We start from the raw sequence: 20,193 nt of genomic DNA, 5'->3' as shown, positions 1-20,193 counted from the left end.
GTGTGTGTGTGTGTGTGTGTGTGTGTGTGTGTGTGTGTGTGTGTGTGAGGGGATGTATACGCACATTGCCAGAAAAGGAACATGAGTCTGAACTGACTCAGCTGCTGGAGAATTCCAACTTCTGCTTCGTGTTTTTCCCTCCCTTGACTTTTATTCCATTCAGAGCACTTTCTTTCCATTCCAGCCTCTTGCCGTTCTGTCAGGAACTCACACAGATCCCAAACTTTTTATGATGAACACAATGACTTTTGTAAATTGTCATAATACTTTTGATTTATTTGGTTGGGGTATAAAAAAGAACAGTTTGCTGTTGTATGTCGCACAGCAAAAATGAGGTGATGTATTGGACTCCACAGGCCGGGGGCCAGTATGGAAAGAATTGTCACATATGGTCTGATTTGTATTGCTCCCTTAATGACAAAATGTTTCCCATCACATCATTATCCATTCAAACACTAAGACAGTACAAGTATTCATTCTTAATGTCTCCAGATATTTTATAATTACAATGATGAGGAAAAGGCACTTAAAGGAAGGAGAGAGCTTTGTAAATAGACAGGAGAGGGAAATGGATCGGCGACAATGCCAACATGGGGCTAACAAAGTGTTTGAGATTAAGGGAATGAGTGTGAGTGAGAGGAGAAAATTGGGGAAAGTGTGAACGAAAAATGGCAAAGAGGGACCAATGATAGGGAGACAGTATGTGAATGATATGAGGAGGGGGAAGGAGGGAGAGAAGATGAGAAGATGGCGTTCCATCTCTGACGAAGTCGCTGATTGGTGTTGCCGTGCCAATGCTGAGCTGCTGAGAAACTGGTCATTGATGGATGGCTCGTTTGCCGGGTGATGTTTATTTTGTCATTAATTTGCATATTTGTATGTATTTGCGGGCGGTTGGCTTCTGCTAGCAAGGATCAGTCCCCATTTCAATATGATGGATCTGGCTGTCTGACAAAATGGACAGCTTAGTGACGGGGACATCCAGCCGACACTCTGTCCCCATGACGGATGGGCTCATGCTAACACACAGCATGATTAGAGATGAAATCCTGCTGCACCTTGACCTGTGGAGGAGGGGCCAGAGAGGGCGCCGCCAGAAGTGTAATCACACCATACACATATTTAACAGGACTCCTGCAGAAATAGAAACATATGGAAATACAACACACAATCACGAATGATCTTTCCTTCTCATCGTGCACAATTATGCATTCAAATCCTGATATCCACACACTCATCCATCTCAAGGCTGAAGGTCGGCTGTCTGTGCCCCGCTGCCACTGAGCCAGACTGAATGTCAGTGAGAATGTCAGACTACGAGAGATGGCAGCTCATCATGTCAGTATTTACAGAGACACACTCACAGGTGTGATTCCTGCTGAACAAAGCCTTGCTTTGGAAGCAACAACAGTCCCGGGGGAGCACAAGTGTGCTTCCGCATACCTCTTCCATCAATGGCATGGGGAGAAAAACTGAGATGGAGATACTGTGTAGGGAGAGATGGAGGATAAAGAGGAATGATATAGAGAAAAGGGTGGTGCTAGGAGGAGGGAAGGGGTTCCCATGGGGAGAGAAGCTGTCAGTCCCTCGGAGACTTCAAACGCACTGAAGCCCTGTGATCAACCTGCTCCCTGGCTCGTTGCTGACAGCTCCCTGACTGCGCCGCTTAGACTCCTTCATGCACGCACACACATACACACATGTACACACGCATACACACACATGCTACCATAAGAGCTCTTACACCCGCTGATTTATCCACTCATTCCACAACACATTCAGATTCCATTGACATACACGCAATCATGCCGATTCTCTCATGTAAGATGCACTTCCGTGACACATTTGCTCTGACATCCAACCTTGTAATAACCTTGGACACTCCCAAAGTTCCCCTCTTGCAACTCTGCCAAGGACATTGCACTGTCCCAAACTGTTGCTCCGGATCTGTGGGCTGAACAGAGGCAAGGTGGTGCTGGCGGTGATGATGTTGATAATGATGACTTATCTAAGCCATTACTCCTTCTCTGCTCAGAGCTAAAGGCACCCACAGGCAGATCCCTCCTGATGATGAATTCATTAGTGCAAAAGATGAAATGAGTTGTCGTGGGCAGGGTTATGGATGGGAGGTGATTTGTGTTCTCTGCGGCACGGTGTTGGATCAGGCTCGAGATCGGCTGGGTCGGCTCGCTGTAAATCTCACTGCTTTGCTGGCACAGGGCTTTCCCACCCTTCACGCCCAGACTGAGCCTCTGTTCTGTCCCTCACACTGCCCGGCAAGTCCTCCTGCTGCTAACAGGTGGCTAAGCATTTGGGTGCTCTCAGAGTCCAGAGGAATGCTCGGGTGATTATGCATCACAAGTTATGTAGCTTCTTTCCACGCACAAAGCCTCTTGAGATGCGAAAAACAACCGCAATTTGAAAAGAATTCAAACAGAATACAACATAATCCATTATTCATTTAAGGTGAACCCACAGCAGACTCTGGACTAGTGCATAGTGCACATCCCAACTGTGCAGGTCTTGTGTCTCAGATGTGATGGTACAGTAGACCTTCTGGAGCACTGCTGCTGGGAATTACTGGTTAACTAAGTGCCCGCTAGCTCTCTTGGAAAACATAGTCCCTTCTTTGAACTCCCACGGCTTCACTAGGTGTGCTTACATTTGTATGTGGTATTCAGTATGTGCATCTATTTGTGTCGGTGTGTGTGTTTATATTTTCTTTCTGTGGAGCTCACATGTATTTTGATGTACATGCTGAGCATTTGAGTGCTTTTTCCTTTCTTCGCTGTATTTGCTGCATCCACATGTATATGGTAAAAAAGGTCCAGGGTGACCAAGAGAGTAGAAACAGGGGAAGGCAGGAGCTGGACTGACTGATAGAGATTTCAAAGTGTTGTGTGAGATGTTGGCCAGTTTTTTGTTTTTTTTAAATATCATTTTATTTTTTTATCCTGCAGGAGAGAGCAGCAGGCGTAGGCTGTTCCTCCCATGTGTGGTCTCTCTTGAGCAGAGCAATGTTATTTTCTGCCATGCAGAGAGGTTGGTTACATGCCAGAGAGAACGAGAGAGGAGAGAGAAATAAAGATAGAATAAAGACAGAGGGAGCTTAGATTAGAAGACTGCTCAGTTTGACACATTTCTGTGAACACTAGTGGGTTTGCATCATTTCAACAAAGAGGCGAGCTGACTTTGAAACGTATCTTTGTTGTGTTGTGATATAAAACTCCTTATACTCTATACCTCCACATGCACCTTGCAAGTGTGTGGGCATCTGTGGGTTTCGTGTGCAAACTGCAAGAAAGTGATTTTACAAAGCCTTCTCCACAAAGTGCATACCATCCAGGCTGCACTCTGAGGTCTATTCATTTTTAAAGTTCCCTTGCAGAGAGAGTATTAGAAAAAGTGGAAGTGCTCTCTCTGACTCTGTGAGATGAGGAAGCTTAGTGGTTCCACTGGTTTCTCCCTGTAGGGCCCTGCATGGATCTGGCCCTACACCCTCTAAAAGCCTCAGAGAAGAACCGGAATGCTCCACCGCCTCGCCCATTTTTTACATTACATACATGTTATCTGTGAACAACTCACCCAGATCCAATCTGACCCATATTTTGGCTGCAAAAATAGTTGGTGACCTTCTCAGTGTTTCGCCCTCCTTACGAGAGCCAGGCTGTTGCCGTGATTAGTTCACAGCCTCCCAGCACTCCTCTGTCAGACCAGGCTCAGCTCCAGCCTCCTCCATAAACACATCTAGGTACACACACATACTACACACACACACACACACACACATGCACTTGCTGCGCATGCACCATGCCTAGCTTCCCCAGGCTTTCCACTGGCTCCTCACCTGTCGCCCCAGGTCTCTATCTCTCAGACTCAACATGTGTGTCAGGACAGAGCCTGCGAGACCCCGGCCTTACCAGTTTGTTTGTTTACTGCATTGACGGGTGGGGAGCAGGGACGTGGGTGCAAGAAATTAGCACAAGTCAAATCAGATTAATTAATCCCCAGCTCAAACTATTAGCCGAGGAGTCGTGTTGAATTAAAAATCAAATTAGCCCTGGCGCCTGCCGTTAAAGCTGTGGTGTGTGCCTGCCAAGCTACAATGACACACACCCACAGGAGCCAGCCGCTCATGGGCTTCACTGATGGATGGACGTATGGACGTATGGATGGATGGATGGATGGATGGATGGATGGAGGGGATGAAGAAGAAATGGGTGCTGGAGGACTGGAGGTGTGGGGGAAGGGGAGTTTGGTGACTTTGCCACCCAGTGTGGTAAGCATATCCAGGGGCACGGAGCTGGCTGTCCTCCACTGGGTGCTGCTCCACAGTCCTCACACCGCTAGCACTCACTCGGGTTGGGCCTTCCAGCAACATTTCACCCTGATGGTTTACATAACGCACATACACATCTTGAGCCTGGGACTGAACCCAGTTTTATACAGGTCCTTGTTTGTCAGCTTGGCTCTATCAGAAACATAAACAAAAATGCAATTTTTACACAACTTTGGTCTCATTTCTGCAGTTTTGGCCATCGGTACTATGAGTAATCGCAACATTGTGCTCACCAAATTGATTGTTGATTTCTAAGACACCATCAGTGAAAATAAATCCACCCTAGCCAAAAACTAGAAAAGTCTGATGATCAAATATGTTTTAAACATACCCCCAGATCAGTCAAGTAATGCATTGTTGTGGTATTCTCACCAATTACTCAATGAAGGCCAACACAATGAAATCCAGACACAATTCGTAACAAACTGGAATTTTCCTTTTAACTGTCACAATGTATTGTGAGCATGCATGTATACATGCATTAGGGTATACTATATGTGTGTTTGCGAGTATATGTGAGTGTGCCTTTGAGATGGATTACAGGGCTGTGCAGAGACGTAGAAGTCTCATTTATCATACAGGGGTGGGGCTTCAAAACACACAACACTTGTTTGATTCAGAACAACATTCATTTCAATTATGACACATTAGTTCAGGGGGCTATATCATGCTCCAGTAGTGCTCCTGTATTCCATTCATCATTTACGCTTGTATGGCTTGTAGCTCTTGATCATTGAAAGGAAGCCGTACACAGCCTCAAGCGATCAACTAAATGTTAATTTTCTTCATACTTTTATTATTTTTATTATTCAGTTATTGGTTTTGATAGATGCAATAATGTATAGGACACATAACAGAAGAATAAGCAATTATTAAATATGAAGGGTATTTAATAATTGTTCACGTATTACCATATGTTGATGTGTACAGTGCGGTTTCTCTTTCAGCGAGTTATAGCTATAGTGGCAGCTCTTACAATAAGCCTTGGCTTTGTGTGTTGTGTTGGTGTGTTTGTGTGTGTGGCCTTGCCTTCAGAAGGTTATGGATAATGGATGGTGGATGCTGTGAGATACAATGGAAGCCTAAATGAAAGAGCAGTTGTTCTGTAAATGTATGCATGTGGTCAAAAATTGGTCTGGTGCTGAGAGCCAGGGCATGTATTCCAACGTTTTATCTATACACAAATGGCTTCTTTCACAGAACATTCAATTGACCGTACTGTGCGCACATGGAAAAACATAATAATGTAAACATGTACATATACACAGTAAGTCTTTCATATACACGCTTGTGCATGCTCACCTACACAAACACACACACGGCTCAACAGACCTCCAGGTGTCCTTTACTGCCGGTTAAACTCTCCTTCATTCATATGGCAAAACCTCTCCCCCACACATTTTCCCACAGAGTCTCTTACCCCATTTCCCCCCTGGCCACAGGCATCTTTCACCACCCATATTAACACACAGCTTCCTTCTGGCAATGCTGTGCCGGACCCCTGCCATCAACCCAACGCTGCCAACCCGTCTCCATGGTATCGTGATTGGCAGATGCTGAGATGGATGCTCGTTTGAGCCAGTATACAGATCAGAGTCAGGTTGTCATGCGCCGTGAGACCCTGCAGTGGCCCAGCTGACCAGCTGAGGATGGTGTTGAGAAGAGGCGGTGAATGCAACACAACAGGCGCACACAAACACACACACACACACGTAGCATGGGATCATTCAGCAGCACAAAGCGTATGGGGTCCCTACTCAGGCTGTCAGTACTGTTGTGATGTATCATTTATGTCGCCATTGTGCGGCCTTTTCTTGAAACATGTTGACAGAGGCATTATTTTGGCTTTTGACAGATTCCCATACATTCACAGGCTTTTAATAACGCATGTTAATGCTCCAGTAGGTTTATGACAGGTGTTAAGAATTACCAAATGAAATATGAGCCTAAAATGTGCCTGCTCTCCAAATGATCTGGGCTGGTATACATTGGATTTCTAAGTCTGAGTAAGTGGGAGAATGATCACTGCTTATAAGGCCATTATCTGTCTATCTGAGTGTGCACATATGACACACATGCACACCACAGGCAAAGATGTGCATCATAAGCATTAATCTGTGCTCTTTAAATGAGACGCACGTTTCTGTGTTTAATCAAAAAGTATATAGTGAGCAGTGACAAATATAAATATATCCTCATTTGCTTACAGCACATTACGCTACTTCATAGGGATTTATTTCATTAACGCTCCGGGCAAACTGCTATGCATACACATGCATTTTAATATTCTGTTTGTGGTTGCTCATGTATAGGTGTGTGCAGACGTGCAGGGTCTCGAAAGTGCATTTGTGCTGGTTTGTGCTTTAGCAATGAAGTGGAATTTATTGAACATGAATTCATTAACAACAATTGGACCAGTTTATTAGAACTTTTGGTAGAAAAAATGCAACAATCATCCAGATTCCTTTTAACCTTTAGGACTGAAGTGCATTATCCTACTGCCTACCTGTCAATCACAACTCTCGCATGAAAAACATGTTTGTCCTGAATGTATCTTAGAAACCATTTAACAGGAATGAATACAGTCGAATCACAGACACACACACACAGATCAGTCAAACTAATAGTTTTCTGTTGCTCTTCAAGCCAGACATTGCTGAAGGACAATTGGGGAATGAGGGACAAATCCAGTAGCTGTTTGTTAGACCAGATGTCAAATGGTGTGTATAACTCTCGTAAATGTGCATATCAATTTGAATGGTGCCTCTCGGATCCTCGCAACTCTGCCACCAAACCTAACTATCAGCTCTAATGCCAGTTAGACCGGCTCCTGCTGGTCCTGCAGTGTGAAGTCGCTGCCAGGCTGAGCCACCGATTGCCCATCTGCTCCATCGGGGGAGAATTCTCACTCCATCTATTTGACTTGTTTTGAGCTTGGCTGTGGAAAAGCTCATTAGCTTTGCAAAGTGAGATATAAAGACAGATAAATAAAAAAATGTTGTGTTCAAACAGAGAGATGTTAAAGAGGACACAGACAGATGTGAATTGAAGTGTTTACATATTTAAAAGAAGAAAAACCAGACGGAGGGGAAAAAATGGGGAGAAGTCTTTGTTACCAGACACATGGGTGGACTGAATATGAATACATGAGAGGCGACAACTTCCCACTTCCTTTTTATGGGGCGCTTAAAAAACTCTCTACAATTACCAGCAGAGATTGATGTCAGGTTGAAAGCCCTACAACCAACAGATGACCCTTAAAATCCTGACACACCCATTTCCTGTGTGTCTGTGTATCTGAGTGAGTTTTGTGTGTGGAGTGCATGTGTGTGTGTGTGTGTGTGTGGGGGGGGGGGTTGTATTTGTGAAACATGCTCTGCCCAGTCACACCGTGGGAGTTAGCAGGTCATCTTCCATTGCCATTAATCACTGTCGACAGCTCATAAGTGCCCAATCTGCATGTGAAAGACCTGCATGTATTTGCATGTGTGGATGTGTGGTTGCAACAGTCCTCCAAGACCCCCCCCCCCCCCCCCCCCCCCCCTCCCCCTGTGGCAGCTTATTGAATCAGAAGTGGCCTCTGCTGATACTTATCTAACATGCAGCACGGTGGCATTTGTACTGCAGCTACAACTTCTGTCATTGTCAGCTCATTAGGTAAGTTCTGCATGCGGCTGATTGTTTGCTAACGAGTCCCAATGTGGAGAACAAACCATCACAGTTGATGAAGCATAAAATGTGCCCGCTAAAATTAAATGTTTCTTTCATTTTGTGGAAAGAGGTTAAACGGCAAAATGTAGCAAGTTCTTCCTATGGATCACCTAGTTACTGTGTGTTTTAACAGACGAATAAATGAATGAACAGTTTTTTTAAGTTGGCGTGACCCCAGTGAATAAGGACACAGGAAGGGCTTTGTTATATATTTTGATTTCACAATGACGAAAGAGCATGTCTTTTTATTTCTCTGGACAGAACCAGGAATGTTAGAGTTGTCTTATTCTTTCTGCCCAGGTTCACTACAGCTTGTTGCTTCACTGGAATATTTGGGATTTGGATCTCGTTGAATAATAGTGATATTTTTTTTTCTCTCTCTCTCTCCACACCCGGACATGAAAGGGAATAGTTTCGTTATTTGCATTTTTACGCCTGAGTGTATTTTTCAAGTGGGAATAGAAATTCTGTGAGCGGTGTCGATTCCCAGCGCTGCTGTGTCCTGGAGTGCATCAGTCTGCCTTTTCATCTTCACCCTAGTCTAACTGCTCTCTGCTTCTTCTTTAGCCATATCCTCAGTTCCTCCCTCTCTCTACCTCTCCCACTGTCTGCTGCTTTTTTCTTTTCTTCTCCTAATTTTCTCACAGTGCTATGCACATCTTTCTTGTTTCAAACATTGAATTCTGTTTGGTTTCACTTCATCCAGCATTAGTTCATTTTCCTATTCAAGTTGCTCGGCGTGAATTAATTAATGTTGTATTACAAGTGTTTCATCATTGTAAATGAAAAAAGCACTCCTGTCAAACACTTACGGTGTTGTTGGTGCCCTGCCCACCTTTCTCTTTTACTCAATGATGAGAGACAGCGCTGAAGTCCTTTTAAATGAGTTGAACCGCCCACAGCCTGTTTACTGTCTCACGTCTGCTATATCCCCTCCGCTCATTCTCCTGCTCAACTCCATCACCACGCTCTCTTTCTGTTTCTCCTCGCAGCTTTCCAGATAGTGTTTCCATTGTCACGAGAGCTAAACTTGTATTATGCACATCTGCGGGGATTCTCAGATTGCATGGCAATTTGGTGAGAAGGATTCACAGTGCTTCTCCTTCTCTTCTTCTGCCACAAAATTGGACATTTAGTGCCAAATCTGTTGTGTTGAGATCCTTGGTTGCGACAGTAAATGGGTGGCACATAACAGCCAGGAAATTGTTCTGGAAATGGCACTTTTTTGTGTCAGAGGGGCTTAAAGAAAGAGAAAGAAGTATGCGTATGTCAATGCATGCTAGCCTGACTGCTATGTACCAACAGCACAGAAGCAATTTCTGCTTTCCTGTCTGTCGGCGGTAAAGATAGGGTGCTGAGGAAATCTTTCCCAGGCAAACAACATTGCAATAACCCAAGACAGTGATGTGAGTTTGTGCGTGTTTGTCTGTGTGAGTGTGTATGTGTTTGCTTAAGAGTAAATCGTGGTCATTACACGGAGAGGTTGTAGCCGAGAGGTGATTGGAGAACAGCAGTACTATTAGCGGGTGATTACATCTCGGTCTGTTGTTACACACCGGCAGCTCCTTAGCAATGTAAAAGGCTGCTCTGCTCGACACCTCGTAAATCTGACACACGAGGCCCACACGCTGCATGCACTCAAACATAATGATACAATACGTTTGTTTGTCATGTGAAACCTTTTAAATCATGTAGCTTTGATGATTATTCAGTTTGAACTCTAGTTAAAGAGTTTCATGTGTCTCACCATGATGAGAACAAGAAAACCTTTGCAAAGCCCACAGGGTAAACAAATAAATGCATGGTGCTCAATTTAAAAACAAGCTTGTTTTTCGTGTAGTTTTTGGTCCGACAGCAATGATAAGTTGGTTTGTTTGTCCCGTGGCACACACGTACACACATCAACATACATTTCATGCAACGGTACAAACGAGCACACACACAAATACACACAAGCAGCTGGCAGAGTTTAACAGAAACATTTATGGTGCTGTCGACATTGTGTGTATTTATGGATGCAATCTGTGCGGTCAAATTCATTACTGTCAGAAAATGGGCGGAATTATTTATCTTTAAATAATTAGTTTTGAACCGCACGCACGCACACACAATCTTTACATATTGATTTGCACATTGATTCAGGGGATATTAAAGCTCCGATGTTATTAATCATTGCTGATTAGGTTTTCAGTGAGCTGAGTTATGATTGAGGAGAGGAGAGGAGAGTATTGTGTTCGCAGGTTGTATAGAGCAGAGGCCAGCCACCAGAGCGCTGCAGCTCAGAGCACATCTGCATGCACAGATGGGACGTCGCATACATTTTTAAACCGGCTGAATGTGTTTGCTCTGTGAGCACTGGACCACACTGTGTTGACTTAGTGTTTTAAAATGATTACAAATGCTCAGATTGCTGTCTGGGATGCACACATGTTTTTGCAAATTCATAGTTTCGCTGTGTTTTCATTTGTGATAGTTACAGCTCAGGTTGGACGCCTCTTTGCCAACACTACGCTGCTGTTTAGCTACAGTAAATTATTTAAATGTTCTGTGTGTCTGCGCAGTGATTGATGAGTCTGGCGGCGTCCTGCCCTTGCCCTCTGAAGAAAAGATTATGTGACATGATGTCATTCCGTCGGTGCAATCATAGCCGGACACAGACCGCCGTCAAGAAGAGCAATGTAGTGTCGGCTCACGGGGAGGGAGAGAAGAAAGAGAGGGTCAAGAAAAAAAGAACTAATGAAAGGAGAGCAGGAGAGAGGGAAGAAGAGCAAAGTAGAAACGATGGATGAGAAGTGAGCATCAGGCAGGAAGCAATGAAGGAGGAAAGGAAAACTATGATGCCGGTGGAGGGAAACGCATATCAGTAGAATGACACGAGATCAAACGAGTGAGGGAAGAAATGAGGAAAAAAAACAAAAGGGAGGAAGACATCAAGACATATACAGATATCAATACTCCTATATCATGCAGCTCCATGTGGCTCTCTCTTAATCTATCTGAATCGATTGGCTCGTCACTTTATGCATTAGTTTCAGACTTATGCTGATTTGTCTATAAGAGATGTTACTTTATGATGTTTTTCGTGCTCTGTGTCTTAACTAATATTATTGCAGTATTTTAATTGCATACAAGCTGTTTTACTTTGCCGCAAATCACCTTTCAGAGAATACCATTTTTTATTTTTATACGACTTTCATTTCATCACCAACACGAACAGACTTACTTGAGATACTTTTGGTAATCCATCACAGGGAACATCATTATTGTGTTTTCATTTTGTGAAAGTATTGCTGAGTGTGCAGTAATGTAGTGGAGTGCGGGTACATTTAAATCTGCTGATTGGAAACCGATGACAGTTGGCAACCAAAAAGAAGATACCATGAATTAAATATAAGACTTTACACCACATCCCTGTTTTATTAATTGTTTGTACTATGATTAATGACTCTATAACACACAATTAAACAAATGGAAACGAGCTGCTACTTCAAGAAAAACTAAAATAATGTGAAATGTATCTAATAATAAATGTGATAATAAAAATATTTAGTACATTACATTCATCCCCTTCACAAACATTTTAAATGTGCGCCAGGTAACTTTCCCTGTCCCTCTCAATTAATCTATTTGGTCTTCTTCTCCTCCCTCCTCCAGGTGTGATGCCAGAGCGCCAGTTTGGTGGAACCCAGTTTGTTTGCAGTGTGGTCGCTTCACATGTTAGCCACCAGCCCTCCACCAGCTTCAGCTTTGTCTGGATCGCCCCGCCACCTGGCACTGGCTGTGTCAACTTTCTGTAAGTCATGTGTGAGTGTGTATGTGTATAAGAGAATGGCTAAGGGAGAATAACACAGATGAGTAGTTGAGATGCAGGCTAGGACCTTAACAGCTGTCCCGTGTCTAACTCGGACATGGAAGTCGTTAACTGTTATGAAAATATCCGTTAATGTTGTGTGGCCGCATATTGACCCGGTACGCCTGAGTGAGGTTTATCAGCTGACATCATGGGCGTTGTTTTCTCTGTCAGAGCCACGGAAAGAATGTGAAAAGGCCATCCTCTCAGACAAAGCATGCATAATGACTGGAAAGAGGTTAAACCAGGGACAGAGATAGCGTGTATATGTGTGATAGTACTACCTTTCTTGACATGGCATGTGTGTGTTTACCCTGCTGACAATTAAGGGAAATATCCCCATCCTCTCATTCAATGGGCTTGGTTCCTCATCTCATTGGAAAATGTGTGAGTGGTTGAACAGATCCACCCAGTCCCCGAGGATGGGTGTGATACAGACACACACACACACTCACTTTATAGAAAAACTCTGGTTCACGTGATGCTCTTCTTCTGTGGCATTACACACACGCATTAGTTAGGAGCAATGCCTTCTTTTAGGGTCTTAAAGGAGCAGTGTGTAGGATTTAGTGGCATCTAGAGGTCAAGTTGCAGATTGCATAAAACTAAATACCCCCCCCCCCCCCGCTCCCTCCTCCCTTTCCAACCGTGTTGAAGAACCATGGTGGCCTAAAGGTAACGTGGAAACGGGAAAGGCTCTCGCTAGAGCCAGTGCTTGGTTTGTCCATTCTGGGCTACTGTAGAAACATGGCGGTGCAACATGACAGACTCCTTAAAGAGGACCCGCTCCTATGTAGCTCGTTCTAAGGTTACAAAAACACAACAATTCTTAGTTTCAGGTGATTGTGCATTCATGAAAACATATATATATATAGTTATAAATATTATATTCCATTCCGGCCAATAAATCCCCCTAAATCATACACACTGTTCCTTTGATTTGGATTTTTAGCCCACTTCAACAAACTTTTGGGCAGACACCGGTGGCTCAGGGATAGTGCAGAGGTTAATAAGCTTTCTCTCTGTCTCTGCTTAACGCATCTGCAAGTGTCATTTTTCTGGGGTGGGAACCATCCTGTAGACATGAGTTTTCGATACACTGCACCCTACAGTTTGGGAGAATATTTGATTGCCACGAGGAGAAACCCCACACAAAGTATAAAAGCCCCAAACGTTTCCTCCTTACAATTCCACAGCAGCTAATGTCAAAGTGCGACCATCCGAGAGAAAAGCATAAGTGATTGACTTGCTGTATTTACCTGAAGCTTGCATGTTGTTTGATGGGCCCAAGTTGGAAAAGATCGAGCTTCACACATTTGAGAACAGCCTTGGTCTTTCCCTTTTTTCATTTTCATTCCCCCTTCGGTGTTTTCGTGCTGTTCATCATTTTCTCCGTCTCTATCTGTTGGAAACATCCTCTAACTGTCTTTCCCTCTAGTTCTCTTTGCTGGTGATTTACAGCCTCAAGCTGATAATTAGTCAAAATGCAATTAGCAGCTGTTGCTGGAGAAGTGTAGAGGAAAAGGGAGGACTCCAGTAACTCTGCCCATGCAAAGTCACAGCAGCACATGACAAAAGTCTTTGAGAAATTCCCCCACATACATAGTATTTAAGTATAAGTGTGTTTTTAATCATATAATTATAATGCTTGGATAGTCAAATCAAACTGCAAACTAATCCCTTATTTATTCTTTTTTTTAAAATTACCAGTCATCCTCTTTCAATATTTGAAAGACGTTGCAAATTGCACATCAATGTTTCATAAAAAAAACACAACTAAATGAAACATTTTGGCAGTACTCATAAAAATCCCTCAATGAATTTCTGGAGGGACACGATAGACTATCAGACAAAGAATTTTTTGGACAGACTGACAGAAAGGGATTCAGCCGGGGAATTTGTTGAAGTGGAGCTGCCATTTACACAATATCCACACAGCCAAACAGATTTACTGGCTTTTTTTGTCTGCCAGCAAACACTTTTACTGTTGAGCGTGTGTCAGCTTACGAGGATTGTGTGTTTCCTCGGTATTTGTGTGCCGTCCATGCGTGTGCTGTGTGTTTGCGTGCGAGTGTAAACCACGGAGCAGCAGTGTGCCAGTGCTGATGACAGTGTGGCTGGCAGGGGGCCACGACTGTATGACAATAGGGGCCCCTGCGGCTGACCTTATCAAAGTCAGCCAGTCACACTCCAGCTGGCGGGAGACTGCTCCTTTCAAACACACCCAAACACACTTACTGCACCCTGTTCCAGTTCACAGCTCCCGTCTCCACCAGTAGGGTTCAGTGACCTGACACCGGGAGGAATTCAACAGGAGAGGCCCTTGTGACCAAAGCCAGGGCCACGTTGGGTGCTATATTGTTTTTTTCCAGCGCTGATATGTCAGTATTATTCCTCTTGAGGTCGACATGTGATCAAACAGCTTTCAATTTTGTTCCCTGTCATATTTTCTTCTTCCAATCACTTTAAAAGGTATTAAAAATATCGGTGCAAGTGAAAGGACATTCGTCTTGACCATACAAAATGTAAATAATGCAATGTCCTGCCCTTGCCCGTAGTATTCCTGCCCTGATTGATACACGGACCATTTTCCACAGGCAGTGTCCATGAGTGTTTGAATTAAAGGCACAGACATCCTATGTCCTTCACAGGGCTGGAGCTGGTCCGCCACTGCATTAATATAGGGCCTGTGAGCAGTTTTATGGGCGATATTGTGGGAGTGTTCCTGGTAACAGATCACTGGTGGGACGGTGATGGAGTGCAGTGGCGTTGGCATCCAGAAGAACTCATTTTCTGGGCGGCTGTAAATTGCCATCTAAAGAGAAGGGGAGGCCTTGGAAGAGAGGAGGAGAGGAGAGGAAGTGAAGGAACAGGGAGGACACACACACACACATACATAAGTAAACACCAACAAAACAATTCAAACTCAAGCGATCAACAGAAAATGAATCGGCAACAATTTAGAAATTGATTGTATCATTCCTGTTTACCGAGCAAAATGCCAACAAGCGTCTGCTGGTTCCATCTTCTTAAATACACGAACAAGCTGTTTCTCTGTTTCATATCACTGTTAACTGAAGATGTTCGTTGTTGTTCAACAACATTGAACATGAACATGTTGCCTTTAGATCGGGGATTGTAATGAGCAAATTTATTTATATTTTCTGACATTTTACAAACTTAACAATGAATTAAATGATTAATTAAAGAAAAATAGCCAATGAATTAATCTGTAATAAAAGTGATCATTAGTTGCAGCCCTAATGTGATACACTCTCAGAAGTTAAACCTGCAGCTGTCACAGTGAAGCTGTGGGCCAGGATCAAACCTTTTCTTACATACAACATTTTAAAACACTAACTCAGGCTTTAATGATTGCATAAAACACAGTTGTGCCCCACTTTTTATTCTTCTTGCTCAGACAGACGGTGCACGCCACTACACAACCTACTGAATGCTTTGCTGCACTTAGCAGAGGTGAGAATGGTTAATAGCTTCCTCTAGCGAATGCACAGATGCACTGGTGTGTCTCGTCCTTTCTTTGCCTTTATTCTGCTTCACTTACAGCCCCAAGGCAGTCAGCGTAGTGTGTGTGTGTGTGTGTGTGTGTGTGCATGTGTCCATGGGATTTTATTTGTTACAACAGCTACCTTCAGAGAAACATATTCAACAACTCGTAGCACTGTGCAAAGGTCTTGCTTGTGGATGGGTGCTACCTGCGTGTATCTGGGTGTATTTGCATACACACATTCATGTGTGTGAGTGTGTGTGATGTGTTTTTGAGCTCTAGTGTTTTGTACTGTCCCCCTGTGAGACTAAGAAAGTTGCCTGGTTGGAGATTGCTTTAATTAATGTGATTCTCCTTCCCAAAATGTTCCCCTGAGGAGATGTATGTCTGCGTATCTAATGGCACCCTGTTCCTTTATGTCATTGCATGCCATGCTTTTGTGTGTTTATGTGCATTTGTTTGCAAATACTTATTTACTACTACTATTACTATTTGTTCTTTTTCTACATCTCTGCTACCTGTGGTTCCTGTGTGGGGTCCTAGACAGTTTGAAGCCACTTGTTGGAGCAATTAGGAGGAGAAATCCAAATAGAGTGAGGAAGAGGAGGTTGGCACTCAAACACTCTCTTGTCTTGTTAGCTGTAATTAAAAAGGAATGGTTCCTGTGCTGTAATTATGCCGACTGTTGTTGTGCTGTTGATACTGCCATCTGTTCAAAGTAGGCAGGTCTGTGTGAGCATGACGTTTGTGAGATGCATGCTACGGTATTGCATAGTACGGGGCTTCCTACAGTCCACTGCTGCATGTGAACACGGCCCGGTTTGGCTGCTTTTGTACAGAGCGCATCGCTCTTAGTCAACTTGACCCCGTGTGCGTCAACAACTTGTAGCAGGCAGCCGTCATCCATGCTGCTAAGAAGTCACAGCCCACCAACTAGAGATCATTCAGGGCCATGAGAACAGTTCATATTTATACTCTCACAATAGTTTCAGGTGTATGTGTCCTTTTTGGAAACATGACAATTCAATCATAGATAGAGTGATCAATTAAACTTGGACCTTTGACCTTTGCATTTCATGACAATAATGTGTCCTTATGCTCATGCAGTCTGGTGATTCTGACAGACAGCTTGTTATATTAATCAGAGGTGAAAGGTCAGAGTTCAGACATCAGGCTGACAGATGACCTATCTCACCCGGCGCCTCAATTCTTCTAGTATTAGTCTTCTCCATTGATTTCCTATTTTTCAAGTCAATCTTCTGTTCCGTTTTCACATAAAACCGCTGGTTAATGAGCTCCCCTCATCATTAAAGCTCCACAGTAGCCTGTGGCTGTGGGACAGATTCACTGGAGACGTTGGGCCAGGGAACATGAATGATTGGTTCAAGGTGATCGCATTTTGGCATTATAGATATAGAAATATGAGGTAGAAATGTGAAGCATGACAGAGCACATAAATCCAGTCCACTTTTTTTTCTCCACAAACCGACCAGAGCTGCAAATATGACACGGCCCACCCATATAATTCCAATTTTCATATATCACACGTTCATATATAAGACAGCAACTCTTATATCTCTCATATTCCCCCGCCTTTTTAACTTCTCCTAAACTTTTAAAATGTTTCATTTTTTTTTTCAGAATTTAACAGTAAATCAAACTTTTAGAGGCAACCCCATGCGCTGCTCAACAGATCACAACACAGACTCCTGTTGCTGTTCACCCTGAAGGTCTCCGCATCCATGATATTGTCTTATTTCCCCAGGGACGGGCCATGACCCCTGTAATGAAATACATACACTTGTGTACACAGAGACACACGTGCACACACATGTACACACACATATATATATCCATATTACAGTGCTCTGATCAATACTGCCACACATTGTCTCCATCACGTCTACGCTGCACCACCATCGCAGACTCTCATCAATTTAAGATGAAATGGAGCGTGGAGATGGAAAAAGAAGGTGCTTGATTATGAATGCAGCAAAATGAACCGTGCTCAGGGGAGAGGGGGTCTTCTCCAGATGTATTCTTTGAGAAATTATTTGTTCACATTCTGCGCTGTTTGTTCCTACAAATGTGCTTCAATGTGACTGATAAATTACAGACATGACTTGTTATAGGGATTCATCTCTCTGTTGTTGACTCTGTGTCAACACGGTAGATTATTCTCTTTCTACACCTCTTGTCCTCGTCTGACCCTCGCTGAGAAAGTGAGGAAGGGAGACAAAGGTTTTTAAGAGGCTGATTTTCTCAGATATCAATTTTTTATGTCGTTGTTGAGGGCTAAATTAACAGAAAATGAACAGCTTTCCTTCCTCACATATTTACTTACTCTTAACTGCTGTTGTTTTCCTAATCCCCCTAATTATTACTAACGAACAGTAGTCAAGGTCAATTGCTCTTCTCCTGGCTGTATACTGAGCAGTAGCTGCGCTTCTTCTGGCTGTATTTGGAGCTCTCTAATAACTCTCTGTGACCCTGTGCTAACAAGCAGGTAATTTGCCAAACAACTCCCAAATCCCTCCTCTGTGGAGCTTCATTAAATTAGCATGTTCTCCAAGAGCCCTTTTCAATTAATTCATTTAGGGTCAGAGGGAGGGGGGGTGGGGAACAGAGTAATGTGATTCCAAGAAGCCAGCCACGCCTTTTCAGACCCTGATTGGTGTGAAAATATCAAGGCTAGGAAATCAAGAAACTTCTTTACATTTCATCGAAGCTCCTCAGTGATTTTCTTAAGCAGTGAATTCTTCCCTCTGACTCTCATTGTCCTGTCTTCACTTCTCCATCTTCCTGCCGCTCCATTCTTTTACCCGTTTTCCTTGATTGCTGTGCCATAACCACAGCTGGTGCTCAACGTGGAAGATAAATCAACCAATTAGGGTGTATTATTTTAAGGGCTAGATCCAAATGCACCAAATCAGTGCTGGCTACTGGATCTGCACCCCATTGAAGCTCCTCATATTAATCATGATTACCAACAAGCCCAGTGAGCTGGGAGGGAAAATTGGCTTTTAATTGGGATTTGAGGAGACCGGGATGGGAGAGAGTCGTCTAACGAGGGGAAAAGAGGGAGGCAACGCATGTGTTCTCCGAATCTCAGATAAAGTGGTGTGTGTGGAGCAAGAAAATGATATTTGTCACCTCCCTTTGCATAAAATCAGTTAAAAAAGGTTTGTCTGTGTGGTCAGTATTCAGTGCATGTTTGTGTCTTTAAGATAGCAGTCTCTATATTTATCTGCATGTATACTGCTCTAGGGTAAATCAACCATCCCCGCTGTGTGTTTGTGTGTGCACGTGCATGTGTGCGCATGTGTGTGGTTAGCAGGAAACTGTCAAGCTTGCTCCTGAGGGATACTTATGGCCGACAGCAACATGTAATCTAACATGGAAGACATGCTTGGTAATTACCCACTCCAGGGCCTTTTGGGAGCTCTTGGAGTGACAGCCTGTCCATCTGCATACATGTTAAAGCTCATACGTGGCTTGGAGAGTGTGTGTGTGTGTGTGTGTGTGTGTGTGTGTGTGTGTCCGTGTGGACTGGATCTCGTATGCCTCGCTATTTGACAGCAGATTGTGGACTTTGAAAGACAAGGCCATCTAACCCCCATCTCTATCTCCACTGACCAAATCTCCCCCCCCCCTCCTCTCCCTTCCCCCTCAATTTATCCATATCTCTCACTCAATCCTCCTCCTCTTTTTCTTCATCTTCCTCAATCCCTCCCTCTTTCCCATCTCTCAGATTTGCTCCTCTAGACTAATGAGAGGGTAGAGGATGACACTTATTTTCACAAGATGAATGATCCCTCGTTTGATTCAGAGTATTGGAGAGAGGAGAAAATAGAAAAAAAAACACCAACACGTTAAGGGCCTTAATTGCTTTTTCCCCCCCAAAGAAAGTCAAATTAACATTTAGATGTTCAATAAATGTTACGTGTGTATCAGTGCTGTTCGTCATGTGAGTGCGTGAGGTTGTGTGTGAGTGTTTGTGCATGTGTGTGTGTGCGTGAGCGCGTGCGGCTCCCAGAGTGGAGGCGGTAATGAGAGACACACGCTGAGGAGCCACTGGAGTGTGATGGCAGGACAGACGCTGGCGTTGCGCTACGATGATCACACACTCTCCAGCTCAGACTAAATGCCCTCTCCTGGCTACTGTTTTAACGACATACACGTTATTAAGTCACACGCAGTCAAACAACACAAACACACACTTTCAAAGGAAAAGCATTCTTTCCCACTCAAATGATCTCTTCTGTCATTGTGTAGAAGATGCCTTTGTATTCATTAAGATTTTACCAACAAAACATTTTATTTATCAAATTTGATACATTGTTACAGATTATATTACCCAACAGTCTATAAAATAAACTAGCTCCACCACAACCAGCTACAATATTCAAATGGTTTTATACAGTGATGAAAAAATCCAAAAATCGAATATTTAATCAAATAATTTTGACGAGCCATTCTGTGTAATAAGTACATTTTGTTGATATTAGTTATGCAATGGAATGCAGGACTTTTACTGGAGTCTCTGCGTCATTTGTTAAAGTTCACTGTCACAGATGTGTGTGTGTGTGTGTGTGTGTGTGTGTGTATTTAGTGTGTGAGAAACATGTGTGTTCGGTTTAAATGTGCTCTTTGACAGAGCCCCCTGTCTCCCGGCACTTAACAGAGTCTGTTTAGTGAACTAGAGCTGAGACTGTGTTTGGTAAATATTTAAAAGCCTTGTTCCTACATCCCCACCCGCTGTTCGTTACGCGCCATCTTTTATTC

The 20,193-nt window shown here is 43.5% G+C and overlaps 1 protein-coding gene across 4 annotated transcripts in view; it reads left to right on the top strand.

Annotated features, from left to right (window-relative positions):
- The window catches only part of reln (reelin), an 89,512-nt gene that overhangs the window by 22,211 nt on the left and 47,108 nt on the right, over positions 1-20,193 (top strand). For all 4 annotated transcript variants that reach the window (XM_031856319.1, XM_031856301.1, XM_031856327.1 and 1 more), the window contains exon 3: positions 11,705-11,843. In XM_031856319.1, the coding sequence (XP_031712179.1) occupies positions 11,705-11,843 (139 nt within the window). The remainder of the gene's footprint in view (positions 1-11,704; positions 11,844-20,193) is intronic.

Source organism: Anarrhichthys ocellatus, unplaced genomic scaffold (genome assembly GCF_004355925.1).
Source record: "Anarrhichthys ocellatus isolate YVR2014 unplaced genomic scaffold, GSC_Weel_1.0 scaffold2, whole genome shotgun sequence".
In the NCBI taxonomy this organism is placed as follows: Eukaryota; Metazoa; Chordata; class Actinopteri; order Perciformes; family Anarhichadidae; genus Anarrhichthys; species Anarrhichthys ocellatus.
This window is presented reverse-complemented; position numbering and strand designations above follow the sequence as displayed.